The following is a 25,063-nucleotide window of genomic DNA, read 5'->3' as shown; positions in this document are numbered from 1 at the left end:
GTCACCTGAATGTATATTTTTGCAAATAGTGAAAGGCTAAATTGGAATTTTTTTGGGCTTTTTATATATGATGCAGTGACCTCCATGGACATCTTTTGGGGACTTTAAGTCAGTGTTTTGATGTAATTTCAGTTTAATTCCTTTTCGCGCACCTCTAACTAAGAGCATAAGATATCTTCTGCTGAGGAAGATATTTTGAAACACTTTTCCAAATCTATGATGGAAAGGGTTTTTTTTCTGTATCTGTACGATGCAAAGTTGATTTGCAGCAGGCACAAATTCTAACTGTTTTCTTGTAGGTTCTATGCATCTGGTAAATGATAGACTCTAATGAATGTTGTAATACTCACATCATACCCTGGGAAACAAGCTGGCTAACTGCTTAAAACACCCGTAGGCTTGGCCATTATAGCTTTGTTTGTGATGGTGCAAACATTGAAGTATTGAATTTGAATTTGTTCGGAACTTTTGTTAGATTTGTGACAATAATGTTTACAGATTACAGCAAAAGTACAAGTTTTGAGATATTTTTGAAGCAGTGTAATGGAGAAAGATATGTTTTAGCAGAATTAAATTCCAGAACCAAGAAGTAATATTACAGCAAAAATGTATACCTGTGAAGGTGGGGCATTGTTATCACTTGGAAAAGGCAACCTGAAAACAGCAGAAAGCAATGCATAGTGGTATTGTCCAGCATTAGTTTGGTGTGGTGTGGTAATTTGTTTTGTTTCTGATTAATACTGTTCTTTAGCTCTTCATTTCAAATGTATTTAGCAAACTTGATTTACAAGCTGTCTAACATCAGTTTGAAACAAATTTAATGAAACCGACTCTAGTGTTTTCTCAATTAAATCAATGTCTATTTAACAAATGTTGTTTTTGGTGCCTCTTGTAATTGACTTTCGTTAGCTTGGTATGGTTCTACTCATTTGGTTTTGGCATCAGCTAATTTGCCTTGCAATACCATTCCTACATCCCATTGTAGGTGATGGAAAAATAGTCTCCAATTTCCATTATGAATCCAGTAGCCCCAGATGAGTGAATGTGGATGTCAGATGAAGAGAATCCTATTTCACTGTAATGCTCCTTGTGTCATGGAGGTTAACATCTAAGGTTGCATGAGCCAAGGTGTTGAGAAGACCAACAAAAATTAGAGAAAAAAGTAATTTTTGAGTAAAACTTATTCCTGAATGATATGCAAATAGGTTTCGCATTAATTCTTTCTTTGAAACATGAGTGAAATAGTAAAGATGAAAAAGGCCTGGGAAGTAACTTTTGCTTTTCTGGTATTGACTTGAACAGTAAACTTGAATAAAAATGTTTAACTCCATCTTCCAGTAACACTCTGCAAATTTATCAATTAGTTAAACTGCAGCCGTATTATTGAACATTAGAAATAGGTATTTACTTTTGTAGAAATAGAAAGAGGAACAGAATCCAAGTTTGGCTTTGTGTTGTGGTTCTGTTCGCTGAGCTGGGAATATGTGTTGCAGACGTTTCGTCCCCTGTCTAGGTGACATCCTCAGTACTTGGGAGCCTCCTGTGAAGCGCTTCTGTGATCTTTCCTCCGGCATTTATAGTGGTTTGAATCTGCCGCTTCCGGTTGTCTGGAAGTTCCAGCTGTCCGTTGCAGTGGTTGGTATATTGGGTCCAGGTTGATGTGCTTATTGATTTGAATCTGTGGATGAGTGCCATGCCTCTAGGAATTCTCTGGCTGTTCTCTGTTTGGCTTGTCCTATAAGAGTAGTGTTGTCCCAGTCGAATTCATGTTGCTTGTCATCTGCGTGTGTGGCAACTAAGGATAGCTGGTCATGTTTTTCGTGGCTAGTTGGTGTTCATGGATGCGGATCGTTAGCTGTCTTTGTTTGTCCTATGTAGTGTTTTGTGCAGTCCTTGCATGGGATTTTGTACATTTTGGTTTTGCTCATGCTGGGTATCGGGTCCTTCGTTCTGGTGAGTTGTTGTCTGAGAGTGGCTGTTGGTTTGTGTGCTGTTGAGTCTTAGTAGTCACAGTAATCTGGCTGTCAGTTCAAAAATGCTCTTGATGTATGGTAGTGTGGCTAGTCCTTTGGATTGCGGCATGTCCTCATTCCGTTGTCTTTCCCTTAAGCATCTGTTGATGAAATTGCGCGGATATCCGTTTTTGGCAAATACATTGTATAGGTGTTCTTCTTCCTCTTCTTGCAGTTCTGGTGTACTGCAGTGTGTTGTGGCTCTTTTGAATAGTGTCTTGATGCAACTTCTTTTGTGCGTGTTGGAGTAGTTGCTTTCGTAGTTCAGGACTTGGTCTGCAACGGACAGCTGGAACTGACAACCAGAAGCGGCAGATTCAAACCACTACAAATGCTGGAGGAAAGATCACAGAAGCGCTTCACAGGAGGCTCCTAAGCACTGAGGATGTCACCTCGACAAGGGACGAAACGTCTGCAACACAAATTCCCAGCTCGGCGAACAGAACCACAACAACGAGCACCCAAACTAATCTTCTCTCAAACTTTGGCTTTCATTATTGACATAGCTGTACAAGCAGGCAAATGTAGTGGTGCATTTCTATGCACTGAGCTCATGTACTTTGTTTATCACTATAACAGTGAGCCAGAGTTTTGCTTCTCTTTGTGATTGAGTCTCCTATCACTCTGGCAAGCGCTTGTTCTAGTCAGTTTGAATAATTCGCATTCACCATATTTTGGTATTGACAATAATAACATGACTAGTTAAATGATCAATTGTGCTATTCTTTCCAGTTAATAGAATGTTAGTCTCTTCGTCGACCATAAGGCCCTTCTGAGGTCTGAGATGACTGGCTAATCTGAGGATTACACCATCTCTGGTGAGAAGGTGTAACTTTCATGGTAATCTTGAATGGTTCAGGAATTGAACCCATGCTATATTGTCATCACTCTACACTACATGCCACAACAACTGTCCAGCCATTTGAGTTAACAGACACTCTTTCTCCTTAATGAGATTATTTTTAAACAGTTTCGTATGACAATTGGCATGTCATTAGATTGTCTAGCCAGTTTTAATTGTAAACAATAATCGAAAATGTCTCTTTGCAAACTACAATTGAAATTGAGAGTTCACATATTAGAGGATAAACTACAACAGTTTTGCTAGTTATGTATTATGTGTTAAGTAATAATGGTAGTACAGTTCATTTTAGACCATTAGAGAAGGATGTACTGTAGTGGTAATTTCACTGGACTAGTAATGCAGTGCCCCAGGCTAATGTTGAGGACATGACTTTGAATTCCATCTTGAAAGATGGTGAAATTGGAATTCCAACTAGATTTTTAAAAACGCAAAAACCAGTCTAATGAATATGTCAACGCTTTTTAAAAAGAAATCTTCTGGTTCACTGCCCTTTTTAGGGGTGGAAGTCTCCTATCCTTCTCTGTTCAAGTTGATCTCTAATTCCACACGCGCACAATGTTATTTGAGAATTACCTGCCTGCTGAAATGGCAAGTCACTTGAGCTATGACAGATGTGACTGCAGTGGTTCACGAAGATAACTTGCCAGCACCATCTTGTCTAGGGCAAGTCAGGATGTTCAATAAGAAAAACAGTCCCTTTGACTCAAGGATGCCTTACTTGCTAGGCTGGTTTGATAAGGCATCTCAATGTGCAATTTCCAGAATCTGCACAGTAGATAGTGCTCCACACATCTAGGGTTATAAGGAGGTGGCTCTAGAAATCGTGGACGTGTTGGTAATCCTTTTCTAATGTTCTATAGATTCCAGATCAGTTCCTGCAGATCGGAGGGTAGCTAATGTCCAACTTTTCGAGAAAGGAAAGAGAGAGAAAACAGGAAATTATAGACTGGTTAGCCTGGCATCAGTGGTGGGAAAGATGCTGGGGTCAATTATAAAAGATGAAATTATGACTCATTTGGATCACAGTAACAGAAGAAGTCCGAGTCAGCATGGATTTACAAAGGGGAAATCATGCTTGACTTACCTTCTGGAATTTTTTTGAGGATGTAACTATGAAGATGGACGAGGAAGAGCCAGTGGATGTAGTGTATCTGGGCTTTTATAAAGCCTTCGATAAAGACCCATATCGGAGATTAGTGAGTAAAATTAGGGCAGATGGTATTGGGGACACAATACTGACTTGGATTGAAAATTGTCTGGCTGTCAGGAAGCAAAGTGTAGGGATAAATGGATCCCTTTCGGAATGGCAGGTGATGACCAGTGGGGTACCACAAGGCTTGATGGGACCACAGCTGTTTACAATATACATTAATGATATAGATGAAGGCATTAAAAGTAATATTAGCAAATTTGCTGATGACACACAGCTGGGTGAAGTGTGAGAAGGTTGTTATGAGAATACAGGGTGACTTGGACAGGCTAGGTGAGTGGACGGTTGCATAGCATGTACAGTTTAATTTGGATAAATGTGTGGTTATCCACCTTGGCAAGAACAGGAAGGTAGATTGCTATTTAATTGAAGTCAAGTTTGGTAAAAGGAAAGTACAATGATGTACAAGAACACCTAGATATCAATGAAAGCAAGCATGCAGGTACAGCAGGCAGTGAAGAAAGCTAATGGCATGCTGGCCTTTATAACAAGAGGGATTGAGTATAGAAGCAAAGAGGTTCTTCTGCAGCTGTACAGGGCCCAGGTGAGACCGCACCTGGAGTATTGTGTGCAGTTTTGGTCTCCAAATTTTGAGGAAGGACATTCTGGCTATTGAGGGAGTGCAGCATAGGTTCACTAGGTCAATTCCTGGATTGGTGGGGCTATCATATGCTGAAAGATTGGAGCGACTGGGCTTGTATATACTTGAGTTTAGAAGGGTGAGAGGGGATATGATTGAGACGTATAAGACTATTAAAAGATTGGGCACTCTGGAGGTAGGAAACATGTTTCCGCTGATGGGTGAGTCCAAAACCAGAGGACGCAGTTTAAAAATAAGGGGTAGATCATTTCAGTTAGAGTAGAGGAGAAACTTCTTCGTCCAGTTGGTGGATATATGGAATACTCTACCCCAGAAGGCAGTGGAGGCCCAGTCTCTGGATACTTTCAAGAAAGGAATGAATAGAATTCTTAAAATGGAATCAAGGGTTGTAGGGATAAGGCAGGAACAGGATACTGATTGAGGATGATCAACCATGATCATAATGAATGGTGGTGCTGGCTTGAAGGGCTGAATGGCCTACTCCTGCACCTATTATCTATTGTCTCTTGGTAGCAGAATTCCCAAGTTGAGGAGTTGCATAGGATTCTGGTGTCTGGCGTATAAACAAGCTAAACTCCTTTTGAGTGACTCGTGCCTCAATGCTGAACCTTTTGGTTTGGTATTCATGCAGTAATCAAACAGCTCAGTCACTGCTTTGAGTAAATAAGGGTGAATGAGGGCATGGTCGACCTAACTACTAATCCTTAGTTTTCATCTTTTAATGATTAACCTGGATTTTTATTGTTACTACTTGCACTCCACACAATTTCTTGATCTTTATCATTTGAGTTCTGTGCATGGACTTAGCTGGTGTAGATTAATGCATTATTTGTTTTTTTTCCCATTTTTTTTTTAAACTTCTAATGAATCTCATTCTCAAACTCAACTTTTTTAAAATAAGGCAACTGATCCAGAGCCATAAGATTGGTGTATTTTTGATAGTTCTGAGGTTTTCTACTTTATTTTGCTTCCATTGCTCTAGTTTAATTATTTTAAATACATTTTCATACTCTTGAAAGTAATTCAAAATGGAGATTTGGGGCTGGAGTATTGGTGGAATTTTCCCTATCTCTGTAGTGCATGAGAATTTCATTATGATACGTATTCTTTGGACTCTATACCATCTGTTCAATCTAAATAGGAAATACAGTAAATGTTGTCATTTTTCTTTCAAATATCTGATGTCCAATGATAAATGTGCCATTTGTCTGACTGAATCTGCATATTACAAGTAGGAGGAATTAAGTTTGATTATTAGGGTATTTATTCATGCAGCATAGCTCAGTGGTTAGGACTGCTGCCTCACCGTGCCAGGGATCTGGGTTCAATTCCACCCTTTGGCAACTGTCTGCAGTTTGCACATTCCTCCCATGTCTGTGTGGGTTTCTTCCAAGTGCTCCACTTACTTCCCACAATCCAAAGATTGAGCTATAGGGAGAGGTTGAATAGGCTGGGGCTGTTTTCCCTGGAACATGGAGGCTGAGGGGTGACCTTCTTATAGAAGGTTATAAAATCATGAGGAGGATAGAATTGTCTATTTATCCTAATTTTCTCTCCTGGGGTGGGGGAAGTCCAGGACTAGAAGGCACAGGTTTGCGGTGAGGGGAGAGGTGTAAATGGGAGCTAAGGGGCAACTTTTTCACGCAGAGGGTGGTACGCGTATGGAATGTGCTGCCAGAGGAAGTGGTGGAGGCTGGTACAATTGCAACATTCAAAAGGCATTTTGGATGGGTATATGAATAGGAACGGTTTGGAGGGATATGGGTAGGGTGCTGGCAGGTGGGACTAGATTGTGTTTGGATATGTGGTCGGCATGGACGAGTTGGGCTGAATGTTTCCCTACTGTCCATTATATATAAACTCTATGTGCAAGCTAGGTAGGTTGGCTATGGGAAATGCAGGGTTATGGGAACAGAACAGGAGGGTGGCTCTAAGTGAGATCCTCTTCGGAGGATCAGTGAGGGTTTGATGGTCCGAATGGTTTGCTTCCCCATTGTTGGGATTCTATGATTCTTAATTCTCTGCACAAGAATGGTACAGCCCAATAGAAATGACTAGCTGTGACAATGCCTGTAGTGACACTCTTTTTCTGACCACAAACATTCACCATCAAATAGAAGTAAAATGTCTTTGCCATTCAAATGTTTAAAAAAAAGCCTTTCTCAAAGGTTTTTGGAATTCTGGTACAGGAGCTACCTTGATTAGTCCAAAATATGATTTTCCGTATCTGGATTCCCAGTGAACCACACGCACAACACTGTACTATAGACTAAAGAAAAATCTCCCTCTCAAACTGGGTACTATGTTTTTAGTACCATCCATAAAGTAAATTGATGTTGCACATGAATTTGAATTTGTTAGTGATACTGCACTAGTTACTAGAATGCAGTAAACCCATCTGTAATCATTGTGTATATGCTTTCTCTAAGATCGTTAAAGGAAGTGTAGTCAATACTGTTCCCCTGATTATAAATTAATGTTTTTAGTGTTGGAGCATTTACAAAAATAATAGTTTGCTCATTTAAAACATCCCAGTAGAATATCCTTTGATTTTCCAATTTAAAGCAGTTGAATACTTTAAAGTTTTTTTTCTCTTCTCCCCTGTAGGTTTTATTTAGGGAAATGCTGACCTGTAATATATATTGCTGCCGAACGTTACTGATTTCAAAATTGTAAACAAAATTGAACTCTGCTTGTCCAGCTGTAGTAATTGCTGCTGAAAAATGGTGTTTCAGCTGCTTTTACAATTAACCGTGGAGGTTGTATTTCAAATAACAACATTTTGGTTTTTGACATGTGGATTCTTCACAGCTAGTGGCAACCCATGTCTAAGCTTGTCTGATTTTTAAATCCTACCTGTTGGAAACACTTACTGGGTCTTTCCAGTGAACCTTTATAGGTTTGGCTGGGACTTGGGTGGAGTACTGCAAGTCTGTCACACTTGAGGGAAGTTAATGTTAATCTTTTGCCGCACATAATAGCCTTTGGAAAGATTCCTCAAGTTGATATTGTCATCTTTAACGTGTCCTGTTCAGATTGTACTGAAATTTTACATAATCAAAATACTACGTATGCATGCATCAAGATGTTGAATGGTAAATTAGGTGATGAAACCGGTGAAAGTCAAAGCTTGTTGCAGGGAATTTATGGTGCTTGTGCTAATACAAATAATGAATTAAATGCTCACACCCAAGTATTGCAATTAATAATGGCTTTTAGAGCATTGAATTGGTTTTTGCATTGAAGAAAGGCTTGCATTTATGTAGAACTTTGCATGACCATTTCAAGTACTTTTGAAATGTAATCACTTCAAATCAAACTGTTACTGTCAGGCTCCCAAATCAGAAGGGACTGCTTCAGATCATGGTGTAGTTGTCAATTCATATCAACGTGGAAGCAAAGCATTGCAGAAGTAGGAAATCTGAAATAAGAACAAAAAATGTTGCTGAATATTTCCAGCATTGGTGTTGAGCCAGAGTTAATACTATTTCACACTGACGGATCATCAATCTGAAATGTTAACTCCTGTTTCACCACACTTGCTGCCTGACCTGAGAGCTTCCAGCATTTTTCTGTTTTCATATCAATGTACCATGCCTATCAACGTACAGATGAGAAGAGAGAGAACCAATTTCAATCCAATGAAAACCATCTTGATGGGATTTTTGAGTTTTAGCTTTTTAGACAGGGTACTAAAAACCGTACGTGGCAGTGTTTTATGTAATATTGACTGACTGACTGGTTTTCAGGCTGCTGGAAAAGCTTGCTCATTTCTGCATTAGCAATGGTATGGAATAATATACAGTGGGATTGAATGTAAAGCCTTATTTAGTGTTTTGGTAGATGTTCTTTCTTTTAAACAAGATGCACAATATATAGCTCAACAGAGGGACAGTAACATTTTGAAACTAAGTACAGGACCAGTATGTTGCAACAAAATAATAATGGACTGTGTAATAAACTTGGCACAACTGTAGGTACCACCTGCTGCACAAAGCACTTTGTGTGTAGCTAGCTTCCAACAGTACCAGCATAAATAAATCCATGATGTGTCATTAAAGAAATACTACTCCAGTCAGTCTTTCTGTCTCATGCTCTCTTTTGACTCTAGTGTAAGCACATTTCCACTGCAGAGACATATAGTGTTAAAGTGTGTGTGTATGCACACGCACGTGCGCCTGGCTTGAGTTCTTAACAGAGCAGGGAATGCTGTATGTGTAACATTTGAAGCTTTGGCTTGCAGCACGTAAAACTTTACTTCAAAGATTCTTTAGGGTCCTGAAAACAGGTCTTTGCAACAACACCAGGCTATTTTACCATCCAGGGCAAAGCAGCCAGCTTGATATGTCATCTCATCCACCACCTTCAGCATTGACAGAGGCAGCAGTATACGCTTCTAAACTTTAGTTGCTAGTCAAGCCTCCTTCAACAGTATCTTCTCAACCTGTGTACTCTACATGTTCATGAGCAGCAGATGTCTGGTAATGTTACCACCTGCAAGTTCCCCTTCCTCTTTGATGTCAGCATCAAAGATCTTAAATGTCTTTTTCTCCCTATTTTAAAATAATAAGTGGACATGAGGACAATATTGTAGTCAACTTTCTTTTTGGGTTATTTATCTAAGTCAACGTGGTAGAATTTTAAAAATGCAGATTCAATTGGGATGCATCGTTCTGTACACCACTTGAACTAGAAAGTATAATTTTATATTGTTGATGTAAACTGTGATTAAAAATTGGGGAAACCTAGTAAGAAAAGTAAGTTTTGTTTTTAATGGTGAAGCTAGCATTTATAAAAGGTTGTAAACTTCTAAAATAGTTTGTCATGTTAACACACTTCCTTTGATTTAACTGTCATTATTTCAAGGTGGGCAGAGAATCACAGCCTGTCTAATACAACTGTCAGTCTCCAAGCAGAAGTTTGTAAAGAATTTGAAACTGATGATTTGTAAATAGTATTTTGTGTTTTTAATCTCATTCTGGCTTTTCTCTTTGATTTTTGACCCCACAGCTATTCCCAGTAACTGGAGAAACCAGTGTTGTTTTTTTTTGTAATTTAGAATAGTAATCAAATGTGGTTAGGTTACAAAATTTCTGACTAATATAAAAGGCTTTCATTTCTTTCAAGTGTCTTTCACAATTGCTGGATATTCAAAATCACTTTACAGCTAATGAAGTACTTTTTTGAAAAATGGTCATGGTTGTAACATCTCAACAGTGACTCTAACCATCATCCCTTGAAATGGAATAACATTACTACTGCTGGACCCCCCCCCACTATCAGCATCTTGGGAGGTTAGCATTGGTCGGAAGCAGAAACAGAGTACCATATAAATAATGTGGCTGGAGGAGCAGGTCAGAGGCTGGGAATTCTATCATTCTTCTCTTGTCTCCCTGATACCTGTCTTTCATTTCAAAGGCGCACAGGAGTGTGATGAAAAGCTCTTCACTTGTCTGGATGTGTGCAGCTCCAACAACAACACCAGGCTCTTTTGCCATCCAGGGCAAAGCAGCCAGCTTGATATGTCATCTCATCCACCGCCTTCATCATTGAGAGGCAGCAGTACGCGCTATCTACACTTCAGTTGTTAGTCGAGCCTCCTTCAACAGTATCTTCTCAACCTGTTTTCTCTGCATGTTCAAGAGCACCAGATGCCCAGGAGCGTTACCACCTGCAAGTCCCCCTCCAAGTTATATGTCCTGCCCTGATTTAGAATTCAATTGTTCCTTTTGTCACTACATTAAAATTTTGGCAATCTCTTCCTAACTTTGGCTATACAACCTATATCACATGGACTGCAGCAGATTGAGAAGGTGGCTTACCATCACCATCTTGAGCAAATAGAATTGGTTATTAAACACTGGTTGGTCTACCAATGATTCACACGTTCTGTGAACTGGAGGTATAATGGACAGTGAAGAAGTTTACCTCAGTACAACAGGATCTTGATCAAATGGGCCAATGGGCTGAGGGTGGCAGATGGAATTTAATTTAGATTAATGTGAGGTGCTGCATTTTGGAAAGACAAATCATGGCACAACTTATACACTTAATGGTAAGATCCTGGGGAGTGTTGCTGAACCAAGAGACCTTGGAGTGCAGGTTCATAGCTTCTTGAAGGTAGAGTCGCAGGTAGACAGGATAGTGAAGAAGGTGTTTGATATGCTTTCCTTTATTAGTCAGTGCATCGAGTTTAGGAGTTGGGAGGTCGTATTGTGGCTGTACAGGATATGGGTTCGGCCACTTTTGGAATACAGTGTGCAATTCTGATTTCCCTCCAATAGGAAGGATATTATGAAACTTGAAAGGGTTCAGAAAAGATTAATAAGGATGTTGCCAGGGTTGGAGGGTTTGAGGTACAGGGAGAGGCTGAATAGGCTGGGGCTGTTTTCCCTAGAGCATCGGAGGTTGATTAGATTAGATTAGATTACTTAGTGTGGAAACAGACCCTTCGGCCCAATAAGTCCACACCGCCCTGCTGAAGCGCAACCCACCCATACCCCTACATCTACCCCTTACCTAACACTACGGGCAATTTAACATGGCCAATTCACCTGACTTGCACATCTTTGGACTGTGGGAGGAAACCCATGCAGACACGGGGAGAATGTGCAAACTCCACACAGTCGCCTGAGGTGGGAATTGAACCCGGGTCTCAGGCGCTGTGAGGCAGCAGTGCTAGCCACTGTGCCATCGTGCCGCCCTGAGGGGTGACCTTCAGAGGGTTATAAAATCATGAGGTGTACGGATATGGGAAATAGAAAAGGTATTTCCCTGGGGTGGGGGGAGTCCAGAACTAGAGGGCGTAGGTTTAAGGTTCAATGGAGCAAAGTTTGGAAGGGTCCTAAGGGCAACATTTTCAAGCAGAGGGTGGTGTGTGAATGGAATGAGCTGCCAAAGGAAGTGGTGGAGGCTAGTACAGTTACAAATTTTTAAAAAGGCATCAGGATGGGTATATGAATAGCTGGGGTTTACAGGAATATGGGCCAAGTGCTGGCAAATGCAACAAGATTAGTTTAGGTTATCTGGTGGGCATGAGCAAGTTGGACCAAAGGGTCGTCTTCCTTGCTGTACATCTTTCTAACTCTTATAAAATAAACACACTTCTTGCAGTGATCAGTGCAGTTAGGATTTGATCTGTTTTATGATAACTGAGAGATAATTGGTTGTGACGTTGGAGAGAATTTCCAAGCTTCACTTCAAAAACAGTGCCACAAAATATTGTATATGCACCTAATAAAGCTGACCACTTTGGTTTAACATTTTTGTCTGCAGGATAATACCTCCATGTGGATCAGAGCTGCACTAATGTTTCAATTTTGATTTTTGTGTTCTGGTCCTGGTATGAATTTTAACCCTATTGACCTTTTGTGATTCGTAGGCTGGGGTGTTACCAGTGAAGCCACAGCTGACGCCACCAGATTGCACATCCTAGTAGTTGTGTTTTCTATTTGTTGCTAATATTTGTAAAGTATAAGTAATTTTGATCAGGCAACCAATGGTCTATACCTATCACTCGTGGAGACAAAGAAAATTTATGAACTCTCTTATACTACTTTAGAAACAAGGATGGAATAGCAGAAGAGGGATTCCAAGACAGTTGTTTGTGTAGAAGAAGGAAGCCAAGTTTTTATCCTTGTTCTGTCCTTCTAGACTTGTGTGGTTTTAGCGGAAAGCATACACATATATTGCCTGTTAACCACTCCAATTTGAGCCCCTGAGACTTGAGTGGGCATGGAATGGAGTAGTGCAATTTGAGGAATAACTGGGATGGGAGGTGAATTTTGCTAAGAGCAAAATTATCAAAGTTGGAAGAGTGGGAGATCAAATAAGCAGCTATAAGGATGTTGTGGCAAGTGGTGAGTTCAAGGCTAAGTGGTGTTGTAAGCTGCATAAAGTTTTGTTTTCTTCCTTGAAGAACTCATCCAGGAAGTGGTTGTCAGTCTTGTTTCAGTCATGATCATTGAGACAGAATCCTTTAACAATTAGTGCCCAACCCTACATGTAGGTAGATCCGGAGCTACTTTTTGTGTTCAACAAAATAAATTTGGCACAAATATTTTTAGGCCCTTTTACATCAAGGAGTAATCACTAACAGTTTTGTCTATTACTGAACGAAGCTGATTCTTTTCTTTATATCTTCAAAATGTATGCAATACTCTTTTTTTTTGTTCTACTCTTTGGCAGTGATAATAATCCATTTAATTCAGCAGAGTATTCACAATTCCCTGATCATTTTATGTTGTATACAGTTAATGATAGCATATTGGCAGTGACAGGATTGTTTTAAAATTTAGAGCCACTGAATAGCCATTTCAGTGACCAGAGAAATTAAGTTGGGAGTTAAACATGAGAAAAAAATGAATTCTGAAAATCTGTTCAATCCAAACTAATGAACTTGGGTGTAGAGTTTTAATACTGTGCCACCACGTGGCAGCAAATCTTTTTGGGGGAAATGCACATGGCTGGGCATTGTCTTTAAGACCAGGAAGGGGAAAAAAAATACCCTCCAGAAGTTGGGGTTCTTTTTAAATAGTACGTTAACAATTTCATCTTGTGATCTTTCTGTCCATTGTTGAGAATGAGTGTACAGGAAGAGATTGCCATCTCCACGTTCACCCAATGTTTAAATGAGTCATAGAGATGTACAGCATGGAAACAGACCCTTCAGTCCAACCTGTCCATGCCGACCAGATATCCCAACCCAATCTAGTCCCACCTGCCAGCACCCAGCCCATATCCCTCCAAACCCCTCCTATTCATATACCCATCCAAATGCCTCTTAAATGTCGCAATTGTCCCAGCCTCCTCCACTTCATCTGGCAGCTCATTCCATACACGTACCACCCTCTGCGTGAAAAAGTTGCCCCTTATGTCTCTTTTTATATCTTTCCCCTCTAACCTCAACCTATCCCCTGTAGTTCTGCGCTCCCCGACCCCAGGGAAAAGACTTTGCCTATTTACCCTATCCATGCCCTTCATAATTTTGTAAACCTCTATAAGGTCACCCCTCAGCCTGTGACGCTCCAGGGAAAACAGCCCCAGCCTGTTCAGCTCTCCCTATAGCTCAAATCCTCCAACCCTGGCAACATCCTTGTAAATCTTTTCTGAACTCTTTCAACTTTCACAACATCTTTTGAGATAGGAAGGAGACCAGTATTGCATGCAATATTCCAATAAATGTCCTGTACAGCTACAACATGACCTCCCAACTCCTGTACTCAATACTCTGACCAGTAAAGGAAAGCGTACCAATAATCAAGAAAGTAAAGTTAGGGAAGATCAATGTTCTTGTTCCCTTTTTTTGCAGTATTTTTGCACAGCAATTGTCTGTGGGATTCCAAGGGGGTTGCGAAACAAAGTGCATGGAGTATGCAATACGTTTATGTAGCTTCTATAGGGATTTGTACCAGAACATTTATTAGAAATGGCACATTAACCAGACAGGGATCTTAAGGGGTTAGGCAATAGCATGGTGGTCAGTTCATTGCATTAATAATCCAGAGCACCAAACTAATGGGGACAGGCCTACAAATCCCACATGGAAGATAGTGAAATCTGAATACCATAAACATCTGAAATTAAAAGCTGGCCTAATGCTAACCATGTAACAATTGTTATTTATTGAACTAGATTTTTTTTGATAAACTACCAGCATTTTTAAGGAAGAAAATCTTTAATCAGTCGAGCTGATACGTGACTCCAGACCCCTTGCAAAGAGTGGCTCTGAAGTAGCTCAGCACAGGCATTTAAGAGTACTGTTTGTCCGGAGGGTGACAAATACAGGCTTTGTCAGTGCCCACATTCTACACAAGGCTAAAGTTGTGAAATCCCTAAATAGGATAGGTAACTATGCATCTCCTTACCAGGAGAAAATGAGGACTGCAGGGAGTTAAATTGAAGATTTGAAATCAGCAAATCAGAATCTGAGCAAGGTAGTGCAAATTGATATTGAAATAAATATGCTCAATCATGCGAGAAATGAAAGAGCAAGTGAGAAAGGTGGTGTGAAGGGGATTTTCTTTTTAACATCTCCAGCAATAATTTAATCCTCAAGTATTGGACTTCCTGTCTCAGACTACATTCTCCAGATTGCCTGTCTGAGATTGGATGTAACCTGGAAGGTGTGTCTCAGGACCCCTTAAGGCCATGGCACCTGATGATTTTTTTTTTGAAATCGCATGGGACGTTTTAATGTTAAAAGGCCTGATGTTTTTCTGTTGCCCAGAACCCTCCTTTTGAAATCTAGCCACTGGGCTCAAGATCAAAGTGTTGATCCAGAAATGTGTGATACCCTGGATGTTTACTCTGAAAATGTTACACTCTTAATAGCTGGTCATAACTCTGATTAGCCAGAACAACTGAAATGAGGAGCACGGGGATCCCTGATTAAGTGAAAGTGAGGACTGCAGTTGAGAGTCAAGTGTGGGGTGATAGAAAAGCACAGCAAGTTAGGTGGCACCTAAGGTGCAGGAGAATTGACGTTTCAGGAAAAAGCCCTTCTTCAGGATCTCTGATGCCGAGGAGAGGGATGGAGATTTCAGTCAAGATGGAAAATTCTCGTAGATAATAAGATCCCTGATGTCAGTTCTGATGATCAAGTTTTAACTTAGAATAACTAAGCATAAATAGGATTTCCACTTGAATGCCAGTGAGCACTGAGGTTCCCCATTATTTCTAATGTAAAATCCAGTCCGATGAGTCCCAAGGAAAATAGAGATAGACACCCAGCTCTCCAATTTTAGCAGAAACAAATGTGTATAGACATGACTGTTAACTGTGTTTCAAACTGGACAGTTTTCAAACAGCCTGTCAAAGAGCAGCTTCCTTTTTGGATTGTTGATTTCTTATTGTTCTTTATGTTCCTGATAGTTGCTTTGCAGTGTAAAGCAGTTATACATGTTTGTGTTAAGTATCTTATGAACTGAAACTGTTTTTCTATTCATAACTATTTTTAGCACCAGCGCATATACTTAACTATTTTTTTTGTTGTGTAATATTAATGGGCTAAATGGTGACAATTTTAATCTTATTTTGAATGTTGTGTATTCTGCTTTCAGCAACTGCATCCCCTGCATCTGTTAAGTACAAGGATAGAAGAAAAGCAAGCTTTTGACATTGAAATTGAAATTCTAAAGCTTTATTTGTCTCAAATAATGCGTTAAGAACAAAACTACGAGACCATCAAGAAAGAACATCTGAGGAAGAGCTTATGCCTTGGTTTACTGATAAACACACACATGAATTTATGATGAAGTCTACTGGGAGTACCTTAACGAAAACATCTGAGGACGTCGGAGATGATATGAACTTAACACTTGATGAATTTTCGAACCCAAAAAAGTCTGTTGAACACCATTGCTCAATTTGTGACCAGTGTTTTGCTTTTGATAGTCTTTTAACTCAACATATGCACATGCATTCAAACGAAAAGCGTCAATTTTGTGATCGTAGAATTTCGCAGAAAGCAAATTTGAAAATTCATCAAAAGCATAAAGTAGAGCATTTGCAGCAGGGTAGAAAAACTGAAAGAAATAAGGCTTCTCTATCTACAAGCTTTGAAATCCCAAGTGCTCTGTCTAGTAGAATCAGTCCTAATGACGTTGAAATGAATGATACTGATGTAAAGCCTATAAATGGTGTTGCTTTAACTCTGGATGCTTTAGAAAGAAATATTGCGGTCCATGCTGAAGAACTTTCCCTTCTGCCTTGTATGTTTTGCAATAAAGGCTTTCAACACTCTGAAGAACTCCGTCATCATGTGGTAGTTCAGCACCGGCCCACCCTATGTGAGCCTGCAGTCCTTCGAGTGGAGGAGGGTTTGAGTCCTATGCTAGAGATGCACATTACAGCAAGTTCTCCAGAACAGGAGATTAATGACGAAAGTGAAGATGGTGAACTCAGCTGTAAAGTGTGTGGACTGTCCTGTGAGAGTGCTGTGAGTCTGGAAACTCACATGAGGAAGCACAAGGATTCATTTACCTATGGTTGTAATGTATGTGGCCGACGCTTTAAGGAGCCTTGGTTTCTGAAAAACCACATGCGAACGCATTCAAGTAAAGCTAGGGGCAAATCTCAGCCGGATTCAGAAGGTCCTGCGACGATCAACAACGTTATTGTACAGGAATCATTTTCTGGCCATGTTGTATCTCCTTATAAAATGTGCATGGTCTGTGGCTTTCTCTTCCCCAGTAAAGACAATTTGAAGGAGCATAGTAAAGTTCACAACAAAGACATGCCTGATGATGATAGAATGGATGACTATTCCTTAAATCAGGAAATTGTAGTACCACAGGAGGCATTCCTGCAAATGCTACAATTACGTCCCCACTTGGCACAAAATTGCAAACCTGTGAAACTTGGAAAATGGATACCTGAACTTGATCCCTTTAATACGTACCAGGCCTGGCAGCTGGCCACCAAGGGAAAGGTGGCAGTTGGTCGAGAAAATGTGAAAGATCCAGGGCAAATAGCAAACTCTGAGAATGAAGAGGAGCCCTCGGACAAAGAGGAATCTAGTGAACATTGGACCTCCGATAAAGGCAATCATGGTGCTACCATGGAGAACCTTGACAAGACTAAAATCAAAAGCAGCAGTTTATGTCAGAGTGGACCACCCACTGTGGGTGACATTGACGTTGACCCAAAATTGACCCAGAATAAAACTAAACCGACCAACTGTACAATGTGTGGTAAGATTTTTAGAACCTACCATCAGTTAGTGCTGCACTCCAGAGTACACAGGAAAGGCAGGAAAAGTGTAGAGAACCCTCCAAATTCAGTTGATAGCAGTGAAGCTGGCACTCAATCTGTTGATTCAGTTAAAACAATTGAAGACCATAGTCCAGAAACGGACAAACCTGAGGAGGGCTCTGAAGAGGGATCAGAAGATGGAGCACTGGGAGAAGGACCTTCATCAGGTAGGACAGGTATACAGTTATTGGGATGTCTTCTCAAATTTCTTGCAAATTCTCAATTTTCAACATTTGAATGTCCTGTTGAGCACCCCTGCCACCCTTTTCTTTTTCTTTTTTGCTTTGGATAAGAATCTATGCTAACTTCTGATAGTATCTCACTGAGAGAATATAAATTTTGGGTATATCACAGGATATTTACTAACATTTCACAAACTTGAGTTATCTTCCTTTTTTCTGTATTGTTTAAAGTTTTATATCTCAAGGAAATAGATTTCTTACAAAAAATGCTTTTTAAATTCTCCCTAAATAATACATATAAATAAATTTGTACCTGAATCTTAAAATTGTATTTTTTTTCAAATAAGTTGTGCGATTATTGTACTACAACATTTAAGACTTCAGCAAATCTTGTTTTTAGGTTTTTTATTATTCATCCATTTCATATAAAATATAATTGCAGTAAGAATATATTGCCTTAAGATTACTCATCTCATTCCAAATACTTTGTGTTATTGGCTTACAAGTATAACTTCTAAATATTTATAGTTTCCACATGTCCTCATTGAAAAGTTGTTTTTCAAAGATATTAAACCTTTAGACCAAAGCAGTGGTGAATTTTTTCTTAACGTTTTGGAGAGATGATTAGATTAGATTCCCTACAGTTTGGAAACAGGCCCTTTGGCCCAACAAGTCCACACCGACCCTCCAAAGAATAACCCAACCAGACCCATTTCCCTCTGACTAATGCACCTAACACGATGGGCAAATTAGCACGGCCAATTCACCTGACCTGCACGTCTCCGGATTATGGGAGGAAACCCATGCAGACACTAGGAGAATGTGCAAACTCCACACATGGTTGCCCAAGGCTGGAATCTTACCTGGGACACTGGTGCTGTGATGTAGCAGTGCTAACCACTGAGCCACCGTGCCGCCCCCAAGTCATTGAAATCCACCCCCTCCTGCCATCTCTTATCAGAGTTGTCAGGTCAGAAAGACTGGTGCCAGGCTTGTCACAAGCAAACAAAACAACGCACAGGAAGCAGGAAAGTATTCTTATTGTTGAATTGAGAGCTGCACTTGTAGTATTCTGTGATTCTGTCAAGGAGTAGGTTTGCATCAGGGCAGGTTTTGACTTCAGCGTGCAGGTGGTAAGTACAAAGAGTTTGGATTTTCTTGAAACAGCAATCAGTTTTTACATGTAATTGACTGTTATTTGAGGTTATATAGTAATTGAAACTAGCTTTACTTAAATAGCTTGTATATCCCACTACATTTTCAATTGCTTGTTTGAGGAAGGGTCTAAGCCATTTAATTAAAATTCAGTTTGTGGGGTTTGTTCAAATGTTTTGGGTCTTGCAAACTTTTGGTTTTGAAATTTTATTAATCACATTATATCATTCAAATGAGTATAGATTGCTTCCATAGGTTATGAGGAAAAGAAAAGAGCTAACATGACACTTTGTGAAAAAAAAAGCTGCTGCTTTTGCAACACAAGTAGCTCAGTGTGACTACTCCTTTTGTAAGGAAAAGCAAATGTGTTGCTAAGTTATGCTGTTTTTGGATAAACTTGTATTGCTGTTTAAAGCTGAAACCAAGATGTCTAGTGTAATGTTGTTTTAATGCCTTTTTGAAGTATGAGTTAAATGCATTGAAAACAGAATTTGAAATAATCTGGTGTTCCCTATTTGTGTTCTATGCATGCTACAAATTTGCTCACATCTAACTGCTGCTATCTAGACAAGTGCAAGGTTCCTCTCTGTGTAAGAACTCCAGAATGTAGCTTCAAACACAAGCCAATAAAATACTTGAACTGCAGAGAGCAAATTAATTCACAATGTAATGGGCTTGAAGTTTGAATTGTTTGCACCCATTGTTTTTGGCACGTGCATATCTGTATTGGATCCACTGAGATTTTCCCAATCCAGCATGGTCGTCTTGAGTTTAAGATATGAAGGTGTGCCTTCTCCCTTGGGTTATTTTGCTATTTTGCTCATGCGCCACTTCTTTGCAAAAGAGGAGAGCATTTGTCAGTGAGTATGGTGCATTGTATTTGGGTGATTTGGCTGACTGACTGTATGGTGAAGCCTGTGTGTGTGTGTGTGTGTGTGTGTGTGTGTGTGTGTGTGTGTGTGTGTGTGTGTGTTATAGGGGTTGTAATTAATAAGGTTCTTTGTGTGGTGAATTGAACAATGACTGAGGCTAACTGCATTGGTGTAATGACATTTGAAAGTGTGTTTACTGACCTTGACCAATGGTGTAATACTGAACTATTTGGGGACTACATCTGGGCCGTTGGGACTAAATTTCTGCATCAACCTCCATGATTATCAGTTTCCACTGTATCCTGAATGACTCCTGGCTTCTGGATGCATGATACCTTCCAACTTTCCATTGCTTCCACTAATAATATCGAAATCCCAAAATCCTGAATCCTGTCTCTACATTGTGCCATTATTTAATGTTCCTCAAATGAGGTTCAGTTTATGCACCTGCCCTTTTAAACAGTGTTAGCCACTTGTGCTATTTTGTCCCTTCTCATATGTCTACCATTTAGTAGCATATTTAATGTTGGCTGGATGTTGACATAATTGAAAGGAGCAGAACTTTGGTGAAAAACTTGTGTTGCAGTCACTGGGTGTTGGTCAGTGTTGCAAAACAAATTTACTTGTGTCATTTTGCAAGGACTTTGGAATTGAATCCTTCCCTGGTAACTGGGCATAGAATATGTAAAGCAGAGTTATATTTTTCAAGGACTCCCTCCCTTCCTCTCCCTATGCCACCTGGTTAGTTGCAAAATGCATGTGGAGGTATTTGCCAACATAAATTTTTGTGGGACACTGTTAAATAAATTATGTGCCATGCGCAATGCCTGATTTCATCTCTCACTAGTGATTAATTTCAATATGGTTGAAATGCTACTGTTTGCACTGCTGTGCTTTCCATGAAATGTTTTACCAAATATTTGAAGCTGGTAGCTAAATTTGGTGACAGTGTCAGTTGAGTGTAATGTCATTGCTTCTGTGTGATTTGCAGTATTTTTAAAATATAAAAATAGACCATGATGAATAATACAATCACTTCCAACTAGATGAAAATAGTTGTTTTTGTACAGGTATGCTGGAAACTTTATGGCATGCTTACTACAGAGATACCAGAAAGTCTAGTTTGGCATTGATTATGTCACTATAATAATCTCACTGAAATTAATTTCTATCAGTTTGAGGTTAGAACGGCCTTGAAGCTTTTTACAATGACAAGTGAAACTGACCAACTCCTGAATATTTACATAAGGGCAGTGACTGAGTGGAATTTTGCTGGTTAGTTTGCCTGCTTTGAGTAGAGTACCCTTTCTAATGGTCTTTCATTCTTCCACCTTTTGGATTATTCAACGACTTTTTTCCTTTCCTTCCCAAGAATATAGATTTTAAAAAGTTGCATGCACTGGGATTTCTAAAAATTGCTTGTGCATGTTTTCTGCTCTCTTCCTCTTAAGAGCGCTTTAGGGAACATCTCTGGGACACCCGCACCAATCAACCACACTGCCCCGTGGCCCAACATTTCAACTCCCCCCTCCCACTCTGCCGAGGACATGGAGGTCCTGGGCCTCTTTCACCGCCGTTCCCTCACCACCAGAAGCCTGGAGGAAGAACGCCTCATCTTCTGCCTCGGAACACTTCAACCCCAGGGCATCAATGTGGACTTCAACAGTTTCCTAATTTCCCCTTCCCCCACCTCATCCTAGCTTCAAACTTCCAGCTCAGTAACTGTCCCCATGACTTGTCCTACCTGCCCATCTCCTTTTTCCACCCTCTCCTCCCTGACCTATCCCCTCCCCCACTCACCCATTGTACTCTATTCTACTCTCTCCCCACCCCCACCCTCCTCTAGTTTATCTCTCCACGCTTCAGGCTCACTGCCTTTATTCCTGATGAAGGGCTTTTGCCCGAAACGTCGATTTCGAAACTACTTGGATGCTGCCTGAACTGCTGTGCTCTTCCAGCACCACTAATCCAGAATCCTCTTTGAAAATAGTTCACTTCAAAGGTCAATTTCCTTGTGACTTGCAGACCATTGTTTGTCAGTACTGCTGTAAGGAATTTAGTCTAGTGTTTTTTCAAGATCAGGTGCATTTATCATACTACACAATTTAGTTTTAGATGTTGAATTTACTTTGCACATTCTTAACGTATTTCTAACTTTCTATATGGAAAGCTATCTAGTTTATTTGCAAGCACATGTTCATTGTCTGCAACAACAGTAGGATTGCACCATCTAGTGTTTTATTACTTTTTTACGAGAAGCATTTTTCTATTTCACCAAACTGCTGATACCCGAGAAATACATGTGACGCTGTACTGTGCACATTGATAAAATGACCTTCAACTTAATGTTGGACTATGATTACTGTGACATCTGTGTACTCTTGAGTATTCTGTTCTGATTTTTGTGTTTAAAAATACCTTTCAAGTTCATGCCTATGTAGAATTGTGAAGAATCATATGGAATACCCCAAAAGAAAACTGCAGCATGTAGGAAAATCACCAATTGATACCAATTAAACTGTGCCATCTTCCTTCCTTGCTTTTTTTCTTGTGCTCTTGCTGCTGTTGCATGTTGTGAAATTAAGTTGAAGTTGCATTCAAAGAGTAAGGCCAGGACTTTTGCTCTCAACGTTGCTAGAGTCCTAGAAATTTACATCACAGAAACAGATTGTTCAGTCCAACTCGTCCACCCAGCCAGATATCCTAGATTAATCCTTCTAAACCCTTCCTATTCATTAAACCATCCAGATGTCTGTTAAATATTGTAATTGTACCAGTCTCCTCCACTTCCTCTGGCAACTCATTCCATACATGCACTACCCTTTTGCATGAAAAAGGTGACCCTTAGGTCCTTTTTAAAATCTTGACCACCACACCACCACCCCACCACCCCCTCAACTTAAACCTCTCGTTCCGGACTCCCCAACCCAAGATAAAGACTTTGTCTATTTATTCTATCCATGCCCTTCATGGTTTTATAAATCTCTATAAGGCCACCCCTTCAGCCTCCGATGCCCCAGGGAAAAAGCCACAGCCTCTCCCTATAGTTCAAACCCTCCAACGCTGACCACGTCCTCGCGGATGTTTTTTGAACCTTTTAAAGTTTCACAACATCCTTCCCATAGGAGGGAGACCAGAATTGTACACCGTATTCCAAAAGTGGCTAGGTCATTTCCTGGCTTGCCACACCTGCCTTGGTTGGAAATCTGTCAAATGGCTCTTTGTTGTAGCAGCAGGCTACAATGAAGTAAGTGCTGTACATTGGTTAGCACTATTGCCTTACAGCACCAGGGACCTGGGTTTGATTTAAGCTCAGGTGACTATCTGTGTGGAGTTTGCAAGTTCTCCCCGTATCTGCATGGATTTCCTCTGGGTGCTCCAGTTTTCTCCCACGGTCCAAAGATGTGGATTGACTATGGTAGATTGCTCATGGTGTCTAGGGATGTGCAGGTTAGGTGGGTTAGCCCTATTACAGGGATAGGATGGGTGAGATTCTCTTCAGAGTCAGCATGGACTCGATGAGCCGAATGGCCACTTTCAGCACTAGGGAATTCTATGAACTGGCTGCACCCCACACCGATCTTGTTTCTCTAGGACTTTGTCTCACTTGTTGTGTTCATCAATGGGTGGCACAGTGGTTAGCACTGCTGCCTCACAGCGCCAGAGACCCGGGTTCAATTCCCGCCTCAGGCAACTGACTGTGTGGAGTTTGCACATTCTCCCCGTGTCTGCGTGGGTTTCCTCCGGGTGCTCTGGTTTTCTCCCACAGTCCAAAAATGTGCAGGTTAGGTGGGTCTGGGTGGGTGGTGGGTCGGTGTGGACTTGTTGGCCCAAAGGGCCTGTTTCCACACTGTAAGTAATCTAAAATTTTAGGCCCTTTGCTTTTCCCTGTCCATTCTGTCCTGTTGCACCTTCCATGCCTGATGAAGGGCTTATGCCCGAAATGTCGATTTCTCTTCCTCGGATGCTGCCTGGCCTGCTGTGTTTTTCCAGCACCACACTTCTTTCAACTCTAGACTCCAGCATCTGCAGTCCTCACTTTTTCCTTCTTGCACCTTCCATGTCTAATTAATGTTTGGCTTTAATCATGTTGAAGACTAATTTTGGCCTTTTGTTTTGGGCTTGATATTTATTATATTTTATGAAGTCCTTCAGATGATGCCTGTTGAAGTTTAAGACATTGGATAATCATAGTTTACTAGTAAATGGCATATGATGATGATTAGTGTCAATTGATAAGCCACATGATCACAATGAGTAATTTAGGAAAATGCATTTAAATTGGCCACAGATTCATCTAGTGATCAGTTTGCAACTACATCATGGAAGTTGAAATGAAAAAACTCATTGATTTTTTTTTTCATTTTTGAGATGTGGGTGTTTTGAGGTTAGCATTGCTTGTTCCTTCCTAGTTGTCGTTAAGGTGACAGGATTATCAATGATGGCAGCATTTACAATGATAAATCTCAAATCTTAGATTCAACTCCTACATTGTGGTATTTGTATATTTCCTATTCTAACTACTTGTGACTTTTGGAAAAAAAGTCAGCAATATTCCTGTTTGTGTATTTTCAAGTCTGTTTCTACCTTTTTGTCATTGGCTATCTAGTTACATGCGCAAGGAATAAATCCATAGTCCAGAGCTACTTCCATTAGTGAATATTATTGAAGTCCTTTAAATTGACAACTTCCTTTTGGTGCATAAGAGAGGAGCTGAACTCAAATCTCAAACCACTGATACCTACACCTTTTAGAATGCATTATTTCTTTTTCAAATTGGACATGGTGATTTCAATTTAAAAATCAAAGTTTATTAGAGGCAAATTATGAATGATCTCGCTAAGTTGGTGAGTGAATGTAGCTGGCCAGGTCAGTAGACAAATGGTAATTAAACATTGTAGATTAGCATTTTAGTGTTTATAAACCAGCATTTGAGTATATTTATACCAAAACACAATACTTGTGTGATTGCTGGAAATATTAAATAAAACAAAACATAATGCTAGAAAAAGCTCAACAGGCAGCATCTTGAGAGAACAAGAGTTAATGTTTTGGTCCAAAGACTACTCTTTAAAATAGTTCTAAAGAAGAGTCTTTGGACTCTACGCTGTTTCTCTCGATTAAAGTTGAACATTGCCTTATTGTATCTTTTGCTCTGTTCCCAAGATCAACATTCAACTTTCCACATAAATTGATTTTAGTTGCACCTTTTGTTTTGTTTTATTCAGAAGAGAGTGAGACATTGGAGGTAGCAAAATAATTTTGGCCTGGAGTTGTCAGCTGGCTTAGTGAGGCATTTAAATCAATAGCGCACACCAGTTTGCCATTGAATTTGATCATCATCTGTTGTTAGCTTTGATACTCTATTTGGAGAGGGGTGTATTTGTGACTTTGCGTAATTTTGCCTTTTCAG

At 40.1% G+C, this 25,063-nt stretch overlaps 1 protein-coding gene across 6 annotated transcripts in view; it reads left to right on the top strand.

Annotated features, from left to right (window-relative positions):
• The window catches only part of znf217 (zinc finger protein 217), a 77,717-nt gene that overhangs the window by 24,425 nt on the left and 28,229 nt on the right, over nucleotides 1-25,063 (top strand). For 5 of the 6 annotated variants that reach the window (XM_072556511.1, XM_072556508.1, XM_072556512.1 and 2 more), the window contains one exon: nucleotides 15,749-17,617. In XM_072556511.1, coding sequence (XP_072412612.1) covers nucleotides 15,901-17,617 — 1,717 coding nt within the window. In that variant the 5' untranslated portion in view covers nucleotides 15,749-15,900. The remainder of the gene's footprint in view (nucleotides 1-15,748; nucleotides 17,618-25,063) is intronic. The other variant, XM_072556513.1, reaches the window with a different exon arrangement.

Source organism: Chiloscyllium punctatum, chromosome 37, assembly GCF_047496795.1.
Source record: "Chiloscyllium punctatum isolate Juve2018m chromosome 37, sChiPun1.3, whole genome shotgun sequence".
NCBI classification, from domain to species: domain Eukaryota; kingdom Metazoa; phylum Chordata; class Chondrichthyes; order Orectolobiformes; family Hemiscylliidae; genus Chiloscyllium; species Chiloscyllium punctatum.
Note: the sequence above shows the minus strand (reverse complement) of the source record. Positions and strands in the feature narration are given on the sequence as shown.